The sequence below is a fragment of the Clupea harengus genome, chromosome 3, assembly GCF_900700415.2.
Source record: "Clupea harengus chromosome 3, Ch_v2.0.2, whole genome shotgun sequence".
Classification (NCBI taxonomy): Eukaryota; Metazoa; Chordata; class Actinopteri; order Clupeiformes; family Clupeidae; genus Clupea; species Clupea harengus.
The window spans coordinates 8131922-8142452 of record NC_045154.1 but is presented as its reverse complement, the minus strand read 5'-3'; the positions used below and the strand labels follow the sequence as shown (position 1 = coordinate 8142452).

At 40.0% G+C, this 10531-nt stretch overlaps 1 protein-coding gene across 1 annotated transcript in view; it reads right to left on the bottom strand.

Annotated features, from left to right (window-relative positions):
- Window positions 1-885: 885 nt before the first annotated feature.
- Window positions 886-10531, bottom strand: part of rasgrf1 (Ras protein specific guanine nucleotide releasing factor 1) — a 30742-nt gene continuing 21096 nt past the window's right edge. The window contains exons 15-29 of the mRNA XM_012833565.3: window positions 10326-10531; window positions 9958-10089; window positions 8086-8256; window positions 7352-7458; window positions 6973-7085; window positions 6742-6802; window positions 6309-6412; window positions 5895-5979; window positions 5543-5740; window positions 4950-5029; window positions 4727-4844; window positions 4563-4631; window positions 1600-4218; window positions 1241-1272; window positions 886-944 (exon numbers count right to left, since the gene is read on the bottom strand). The exon at window positions 10326-10531 is cut by the window's right edge and continues 171 nt beyond it. Coding sequence (XP_012689019.2) covers window positions 4126-4218; window positions 4563-4631; window positions 4727-4844; window positions 4950-5029; window positions 5543-5740; window positions 5895-5979; window positions 6309-6412; window positions 6742-6802; window positions 6973-7085; window positions 7352-7458; window positions 8086-8256; window positions 9958-10089; window positions 10326-10531 — 1537 coding nt within the window. The 3' untranslated portion in view covers window positions 886-944; window positions 1241-1272; window positions 1600-4125. The remainder of the gene's footprint in view (window positions 945-1240; window positions 1273-1599; window positions 4219-4562; window positions 4632-4726; window positions 4845-4949; window positions 5030-5542; window positions 5741-5894; window positions 5980-6308; window positions 6413-6741; window positions 6803-6972; window positions 7086-7351; window positions 7459-8085; window positions 8257-9957; window positions 10090-10325) is intronic.

The following is a 10531-nucleotide window of genomic DNA, read 5'->3' as shown; positions in this document are numbered from 1 at the left end:
CACATATTAATAGGATGAGAGAAGCACCTGAACTCATTCAAATTTCCTTCGTGTTTTTTCTTGATTTTAACAAACCCTGTGTCATGTGTATGCAAAATATGGTTTGAAGTTGACTGACTCAAAACAATTGTGGCTGATTAAAAACCCCCAAGACAGTCCCACAGATGTTTTTTTGCCAGTTACAGTGCATTTGATACAATGTTACGTTACGCACAGAGAGACCCTTAGTGAGTGAAGTCTAAAGCGGACATGAGCTGCTTCCCTTTCGGCTGACAACACACACACTACAAACATACAGCACACTAATGGCACCAGTGATCAAAAAGAACCTCTACAAGTGATCCCTTGTTCCATCCTCAGAACAAAGCCTGTTTCTGTGTGTTTTTCTGTGGCTGAATTTTTACCAATCTGTTTTTGCGTACTAACCGGAAAGTTCTAGTTTGTTCTTAACTAGGCCCAAATTACCTGGTTCTTTACAGGTGTCACGTAATTCCCCTTCTTCCTCCAGTCAATAGAATCAGGATAAGGTCCCCTTCCCCTTACACGGTTCCCGTTAGTGGCAGAGCAGTTCTGGATACAAAAATACAAAACTGTATTTGGTAAAACAGACTGATCAAAAAATAAGGACTGTACTGTAGGTACAACTCAGACACCAACCTGTGGTTCTGTCAAGAGAAAGAACTTCCGGAATTCAGCAAAGGTCATATCAGAGAACTGGTTCAGTCCCACTGCATAGATGGAAGCATGTTAAGCTTGAACAATATAATCATGTTAGTACAGTATCGGCTATCACATAATTGTCTTGAAGTAAAAGTGTAACTGTAGGTTATAGACATACTTGAGAATGAGTGATTCCCTGCATTGTGAGTTTCAATCATCTTCTTGTTTTCAGTGAACGTCTTCAGGCGCTGATGATACTCAACCATGTCATATTTTTTGTTGTACTGTAACAATAAAAGGGGTACTTTTGCAACGCTGGACAACAAACAATTGAGAGTTTTAGATACATTGATTTAATGGCATTTTATTGACCACACTCATAGTAGGCATACCAACGCGGAGAATGTTATTCTATGGGATTAGGTCCCATAACACACTGCCATAACAGACTAAAGTACAGGGCGATTCATTTTGGTACACAAATTCGTGCTGTCCTTTCTTTTTTTAGTACTCTTAGCACTTCCTTGTTGATCCTCGGGAAGTCCCTGGGACTAGGCCAATGGAAATAACAATATCCTACCTCGTTCATCCATATCTTGAAGTCATATTCCCCTGTAAAAACAACGTCACATTCATAACTTTATACTTGATAAAGACAAGTTTCAATAGCCGACCACATCCAATTTCCCCTCCGATCTGAGCTAAAGTGAATACCTGTGCATCAGCAATACTCTTCTATTCCTATCCCAAGCACTCACATGAGAACTGATTTTTGCGCTTACGAAATAAAGTTTATAGAACTGTCAATCAGTGATAATGACGCTCCATTAAAAGTGTCCACAAATCAGTGAGACTGTCATTACTTACAATCAGCTTGTTGCACTTTCAAAATGAAATAAATAGGTCTATGGTGTTCGTAATTCTTTCAAATACACTTACCCTCTGTTGATAATACAGGTGTAGAAAGAGAGACTTGCCACACTGCAAACAGTATCAGAAACCCCATTGCCGTCCACATCTCGACGAAATGAATGTGACCGTGATCAGACACTTGTTTTAACATGCTATCAACTCGTCACATGACTCGGGATTGTTCACATCCCTTTCTTAAACTAAGTGATAGGCGTGTGCCCTTGACATGGTTGACAAGGTTGCACTTCTCAGATAAATTAATCATCTTATACTGCTGATTTAAATCATTGTTGTAAATAATTAGCTTAGTGAATGAGGACATAACGTGATTTTCTAAACAAGTCCCAAATATATATTGTCGTGTGGGTAAATGTTTCACTTTCGTTCTTAAAATGTAGCCGATAGCCTACAAGACTCAGGAGTCCCGAGGTAATATTCAAAACACCATTTGGTGGTTATTTCCCCTTCTTACTTCTACATTTTCTGCGTGATAATTCTAAGAAGAAAAAACACACACAAGGAGACAAAATCCCCCTGAGATAGAATAGATTTATTAGCAAGAGGTAATAAGGAAACATACAATAGTTATTTTAAATATTGTTTTCTTACAAAACTGGAAATAGTTTCTCAGGCCGTGGAAATAAACTTAAGGGTTGAAAGATAATTCTCATACCACTGGGTATTGCTAACAGCAAAACGTTTGTTTGTATGTTTATATATCATTTATAAGAGTATGTGCACGTAGATGTGTATACAGTATGTATATCTCTATATATATTGTGTCATTTCAAAGATTCTGGCTGATACAGTGTTGCATGCCTGCCACATGAGCGTTGTTTGTGTTTCTAGACTGTACATTGTAAAAATACATACAAATATTCACAGAATAAGCACTACATTACTATATTCCTGCTAAGAGAATGATTATAGACAGGATTACAGTATATGCAAAACACTTTGAAGTTGTCATCTACCTCTAGGTCATGGTTGAAAATCACAAATCATATAGCATTTGAGTGTGTAAGCTTAGGATACACTTTAAAGAGGTGTGCTTTACACGGGTACACATTAAGAAATATGTAGGGCTACATGTACAAAATATACAGAATACATCTTTGTTTGGTGGTTTGACAGCATTTGTACAAAATACTTTTTTTGTTTGTCTGTTGTTGTTTTTTTTTTTTAATTTTCTGGTAAGGATGCAGAATCCTGTTTCCCTTATTCTAAGACTACAAAAATACCTTTTGTTTTGCTGCAGGCGAAGCAGTTCATTCCCTTAGTGTTAATCATACTCTTAAACGACAATGCATTTTACAAAGTGATATACAGTCACGTTCCACAATCACTGGAACAGCAAGAAGGACATAGATTGTCTTTTTTATTATACAATAGCTAGATACATTTTTTTAATGGAGAGATACAGTTTGGCCAAAACAATGACTCTGGATTGAGTTACTTCATTTCCATGTATTTATCTATCCTTTCTTGGTGCTCCTCTAAAACAGGTCCACATGGGTAAGAAACAAAGTGAGCAAATCAATGGTAAAACCAATTTTACAACTAGGCCCAATACTTAAAACAAAAAACTGTCAAAAAGACACACCTATTTACTGCAGCATATTTTTTCTCCCTTTGGTGATCGTCAGTAAAACCAGGTGAAAGAGCTCATGCAACAGCACTGACAGCTGTCCCCTTTAAAAAAAGAATATAATCTTAAACAGTAAAAGTTCAGATGGGGATTTGGACATCAGCATGTCGAATTATACATTGCTCACATTCAGAGACAGCATGCTTACACAGGGGTAGGCCTGAATGTTTGACAACCCCTACAGGCCAGAGACTTCTTAGGTGGAGAATGATCTGGAGGGCCTCTGAAATAGTTAGTTTAATTCACAACCAAACAAACAAAGCAAAGAAACTTTTAAAGTAGTTTGAAGGCTTGCTGGCTCTCAAATGTTGTAAAATAACCAGTTGTTCCTCTTTGTGCTATGGACAACTTCATCAAATCATGGCAATGCTACATTGGATGCAAATACGCATAACAGTAAACCTCTGCTCTGTAGACGTGCTTTGCGGTCATATGACCATGCAAGAAGTGCAAACGTCCACTTCAGATAAAAGCGGAGATCAATTTACGTTTCAACGTGGATTTATACCTTTGAACATGACCAGTCTAAATTCTCAATTTGCAACTGTCATCACTGTAAAAACTAGAATCTACTATCTTTTTGCTTTGTTTTTGTTATGCATTTTGCTGAGAGAGACAGAGAAAGAGAGAGAGAGAGAGGGAGAGAGAGAAAGAGAGAGAGAGAGAGAAAGAGGCAGGGAGAGGGAAAGAGATAGGCATAATATCTTCAACAACAGATGAGACATCAGAGTTACACACTCAAATTGGTAACATCTGGAAACTTTCCCTCTCCCCCACATCTTCTAAACCCAGGATACATACAAGAGTTATATGTAGTACATTACCTAACACAAGTTATTGTTTATGTATATGATATAGTTTCTGTACACTGTCTGCGCGTGCGATGAAGGAGCTTCATCCCCTTTTCAGTTGGGCACTTTGGGCTCAATTCTGAGAGAGGCATCATACAGGCTTTCTTCATCGAGCACGGCGCTGATGTCCAGCAGGTACTGGGCCGCCTGTGCAATAAGAAATTACATTGTCTCGTTTCTCAACACATTCTGAAACTCTGAAAGATTTCTTGCACACATGGACAGCTGCGGACACCACAGACATGTAGTTGTTCTTATTATACTTTCTAGAGTCTGTTTGGAGACTGCTTTCTAGGGGGACATTCTAAAACAATTAACATAAAAAGGCTTAACGTTGATTAATGTTCCAAAAGAGCAATCAATGATCACCAGAATTGACAATATCCGCCTTCTTAGTCTGTCTTTTCAAGCTTAATGATGACTCAACAGTTTATAATACTTGTGGTTTCTACAAAGCTTTTCTTCAGAATACTGAAAAAAATGATCATTACCTTTGGCTGATGATCAATTTTGTAGGCTGTTTGCTGGAACTGTCTAATTTCTCTGATGATATGTGAGATCTACAAATAAAAACAAATAATTCATAAGACACTGGCATCTTTTCTTAAGATTTGATAATAAAAAATCCATTGTGCATTTTATTCCATGTGCTGACCATTCTCATCTTGGAGAAGTTGACCAGGTTGTCCTCCGTGTAGTAAGGGGTGCCTTCCTCAATGAAGGCCAGATCAGCAAGGTACATGCCCAAATATGGTACACATGGGGGGTCACAGCTGGTAGGGAAATTATACAGTAAGATATTAGTTAAAGGAATCAGTCTAAAAAGCAGCTTTGTGACAGTTAAATAAGGAACACTTTGCATTGCACTTTGCACATACTTCTTCAAAGCCTCCCTCAGGTTCTTGAATCTCCCTTCAGACGAGACCAGCTTTTGTAACTTATCTATCACAGCTTTAGTCTGGAGGATAAACAGGAACATTTCATACTTGTTAGCAAATCCATCTCAGAAGTGCTCTACCATCAGTAGAGGGACTACACAAGCAACTAATACATAAAGTATGTCTTGACTGTCTCTGTCATTAGTGACCAAACTTCTTAAGTTAAGTAAGGTTTTTGTGCTCTGCATTCACATTGACAAACGTAAGTGACATTTTACATAAAAGTAAAACAATCTAGTTTGCTGGGATATTAGCAACACAATGTAAAATCTCCATTTTATATACATAAATGAATATGAATAAATATTTATTTCCATTTGTAAATGTGTACATGAATATTTCAGCATGTAGCCAATTGGGGAGCATGGAGACACACCTTTAAACTCAAAAACATTTACATCAAAACATGATTACACATATACAGTATATCTTTGTTATATATTACACTGAAGGGGTTATCAGTACTATGGATGTAACTTATAATGAACATTTGCATAGAAATGGCCATTAATGTTCATGTCTCCACTCTCCACCTGTTTGGACACTTTGAGCCAAGTCTTCTTTAGTCGGAAAACTGAGCTGCGGTTGAGTGCAGAGGTGATCTCCAGCACGGCGTTGTAGTTATGGAGACAGCGGCAGATGTCGGGGACTGCCACCCACTTCTCCATCACTGCCACCCGTGTGATCACATCGTCACAGAGTAGGATCTCTGTGGCGATCAGGTTGCTTATCTTTTTACAAGCCACAGAAAAGAAGAGAGTTGCTGAGATAAATGGGATTAGAATAATATGTTCATAATAATAACACGATCACTTAAATTGATTGAATGTGTGTGGTGTGTGTGTGTGTGTGTGTGTGTGTGTGAGTATGTTACAGTGTGCTCACATCATTGAAATGCTTTGTCGTTTTCATAATGTAGGGTGTCCTCTCATTCTTATCATTCTTCATCCAGCCCTGGCCAAAGAACTCTCTGCAGGACATGGATAGGTATGGTCACAAAAGCACCAAACAATCTCAACCACAACTGCCCAGTCAGCAAAATGTGTACTATGTTGCAACAACGAAAACCAAAAATGACATTAAGAGCGTTTCCTGTTTTGCAGCTGAGGTGCCATCATCCATTGTTTCAGCTAATGTTAAGTTGTGTTTCAAAGTAGGAAGTAGAATTTTCAATATGCACCAGTACGAAGTCAGAGTGTATGGTTGGATTAATCTCATGTCTTAAGCAGAATGGTTGAGAGCCTTCAGAGTAATTCAGAATTTAAGAACATTCCAGAAACTCCCCAGAATTCTACTCACTCATACGGGATGACCTTGAACACCAGGTGATCCAGAAGAGTGAGCTGCTCTGCGATCTCCAGTGCGGAGTGGCTCTCGAAGGGCTCTGCCTTCCCTCCCTCTGCCTATGCAAGGACAACAGAGACAACAAAAATCACTCACACCATAACAAAACACTCTTGCAAGGTTTCTTTAATGTAACAGTTTTAACCCATGGTTCTCGGTAACATGCAGGCAACATACAGTCTACGTGACATTACGTATCTGGATGTTGGCACTCTTGGCAGTCTTTAACAGAAGATGATTTATTAAAGTGGCAGATTTTCATGAACTGATCAAAATGTAATGTTTGCTTTGCTGCCCAACACATAAACTGTACTTAAGTAGGCCATCCAGGTCTATAATTCCTGATATGAATTTTTATTTAAAATATACTGTTCCATGTGAGACTGACCATCTGAATAATCTCATCCAGGGTGATCTGACTGTCACCAGGATCCTCTTGTGAGAGGGTCCTGTGAAGAAACAGGTTAGCATACGACGATCAGTGCACATAAAACTCATTTTTATAGAGCAACAATAATGATGGCGTAATGATGTCATGTGATGTGTTTTTGCTGATATACCACTTTTTTTTCCATTTCCCTTTTTTCTTTTCAACATTGGCAATATGTGGGTTTGTTACCTTATGATGTTAGCTGCAGCTTTCCTTTCCTGGGTTAGCAGCTCAGGATCATGCATCACTTCCTCCAGGAAGCTGATGACCTTCGTCTTCAGCTCAGTGTTGCTCTCGAAGTCCTAGCAAGTAGATTTGAAAACAGACACAACACTGTTTAACTATGTTTAACTGGTCTGCATACTGAACTCGATGAGCCATAAAGGAGCCATTAAGGTCAATTGAGTGCAGGTAGAAGACCACCTTAACTTCGTGGAACATAGAAGCATAGAACGTATAGGAACATATCGGTGTTACTGGTACATTAATGCCACATTGTCATAGAACTTTAGAATCTACAGAACCTAGAATCTCCATCTAAAGTTCTAGATCAAACTAGAAGTCTTACCTGTGCGTGTTTGGACACCCAGTGTCTCAATACATTAAGGACTCTGTTGGTTGCTGCTCTCCGTATGATAAACTCCTTGTCACCATTTCTCTGGTCAGTGGGGTACCCTGAGGACAATGGCTCAAATATGAGACATCTTTGGAACAATTCAGCCCATATGGAAAAAGTCTGTAAATTCATATGTATGTCTATGTTCATTTTTATAGTAGTAGTATATACGATAAAAGTGTGTTAATACACATCATTATAGCCCCTTTTGTATACTGTAACACAGAAAAAATATGTTTTATATCATTAAATCAAATCAAATCAAACTTTATTTATACACCGCATTTCATACCAGGAGGTAACACAATGCGCCTCACAGAAGGGAAAAAAAAGATATATGACCTGCCTTGCATATTGAAGGGCATTATGCCATTTTAGAATGAAATGTACATTCAAGCTCTTTACCACAGATTTATCATGGAAGTATTGTACATAACAAGTGTGATTCCTATATGTTTTTTACATATCATTTCTCAATGAGGTCAATTCAATTAATGTAAATGTATTTAATATAATTTAATCTTGTTATTTTTGTAAAAATTTCAGTTCAATTCAATCCCCTTCCATTGGAGAAACCCGTGCATTTCTGTAGCCTTTGTGTGTAGTGTTTGGTTGATGTTACAGACCCTATGGCCTAACACTTTGGCAGCTTTAGCTGCAGCGCTAATCAGATCGCTCGCTGCTACCTGAGCTGGCCAGTGACATGCGGCGGTACTTCTCCTTGGTGGGCGTGCCCTCGTTGGCGCCGGCTGTGGCAATGGCGAAGGCAGATGCTGCGGAGAGGGCGCTGCGGTTGTTGTCCAGCTCCCGGCAGGATGACATCACCATCCCGTTGTTGTAGGAAAACAGGGAAAACTCTGTAGCAGGAACGACAAATAGTTTTTGCAAATAATCCAAGTCTATATGAAAACATCAATTTTATCACGTCAACAGTAAATGTCATATGAAGTAGTGTACGGAAGAGACTATGTTCATAACAGCAGCCTTTTGACCTTTAGCCACAAGGTTTTCATCTTGAATCATTCCTGGTAGATTACAGTTAAACACACACACATTAACAACATTCATGGAGCATGGACTGTCCTGCAGGGATAGCCAATGACTCTGTAGGGGACTGGGCCCTAATGTGGCATAGAACCAATAGATCCAGAGCCACATCTCCCTGCCAGCTGTTGTCTGACTCCTTTAGACGAGCAGTAGGTGCGATAGAGAAGGGCTAGAGATCATCCCATGTAGAAGTAATGGAGGCAGTGACATTAACAGCTGCTGAGACAGAGTCTCAAATGGTGACCTCTGCAAATGTCACTACTGTCCGCAACACCAAACGCTATGTTTAGTGGCAGCTCAAAAACATCTCCCAGCAGTTTTGGTATAGTGGCTTATGATGACCTCCATCTTATTTACACTGGAAATTAAAGCAATAATTACTATTTTCTCTGAATCTCAAAAAAATATATTAAATCATTTCAATTATATGAAATCAATACTGATATGGCTATGTAAATACTTTTTAAAACTGAATTTAAAAATTGGTAAGTCAACGTGTACCTATAATAATAACCAAACACATTCATTTGTATATGGGTCTTAGTGAGGTTTTTCTGCCTGCAGTATAGGCATATCCACCTGGGGGCAGCAAGGCCTCTACAATCTGTGCACTGGCTTTCACAGCCACCGAGGGAACATCTTTGATTTTCAAAATGATTGTATCTAAAAATAGCAGCTAGTGCCTGCAAAATAGTGCTTAAAACCCACTATCTGAAATAGGAAAGCTGTATTCCAAAACCTGTCTATGTTTCTAGGGCTGAGACTGTTGTCTTTATGCGATGCACATGCTAAATGTGCACTGCAACCATACTGCAGTATGCTGCCATAGTCTTTGCTTTGTTTGACTGAAGACACAGCTCAATTTGTTTGCTGCTTTGTGATGATCGTGACCTTTGACCCCTGGCTGAATTCTGACGAAAGAGATGGGAAATGGCGAAGGCGCAGAGGAGCCGCTGCACTCACACAACCCCTCAACCGGGGGCGGAACAGAATACACGGCCATGGTTGCTATGGCGCAAGTTTTCCAAACACCTACTCATGCTAGCTGTGGCGTTTCCCTGCAATCTTTTCTCCTTTCCCTCCCTCAGAGCAAATGAGATTATACACGAACTGTCTCTCACAGGACTTCCATTACTGCACACAGAATTAGCTCAATCCTACGTCAATAGATGTGCCCAGATAAACCCAGAAAAGACTGAAATGACACTATACTCTATACATTACACTAACTGGTTCATTTTCAATAAACCATACTATCAAACCTATCAAAGCACATATAGGTAATAAGTATTTCAACTTTTCTGCAAAAATATGAACAACAACCTGCATCGCCTGTATCTCTCTGAATGCTCGAAAGAGCCTGTCTTCCATTTTGTGCCATTGATAAATCCTGCCTTTTGGCGGAGAGGAGGGGTGCAGGTGGCCTGCCAGCATGGGATACAGGTGCTCTTGGTTCATGTCACTGAGCGATAATGACATCGCTGTGGCGTCTGGGACAGAATGTATGCTACCTGAGGAGTTCTTGCATTTCACGTTTTTCGGAGTGGTCGGCGACTTGATGGGGGATGCCTCAGCCTCGGCCTCGTCGCTCTGGACCGGGACCGGGACCTGGTCGCTGTCGTTCTCCTCCCGCACAGATGTGTCTGCAGAGACGTGGACAGCATGGTTTGGGAGAGCAGTGCAAGGGCAAGATAAATAGCCCTACACAGTATTGTCACTGTAATGGTGTTTAATGTTTCATGTATTTGCCTTCATTTTATCAATTTGGCTCATTTGAAACCAACAAAAGACCGAAAGACCTACCCTGGTTAAATGACATTTTTCATTGGTTTGCACTTGTTCCAAACTCTCGTTTTGTGTACCGCTGTGAACCCCTCACCTTGTTTGACAGGCGAGGAGGACTCCTCTGCCTTGTCGCCTTTGCCCTCGCCCTCGTCAGGGATCTTGCTGCTCATGGTGCTGGACACGTAGAGCTTGTTGATGTCCAGCGAGGTCTTGCTGAAGGGCGACATGGACGAGTACATGCTTGCATAGCCGTTGGAGGAGGAGCAGCTCAGGGCGGCCAGGTCCAGCGCTTTGCCCCCT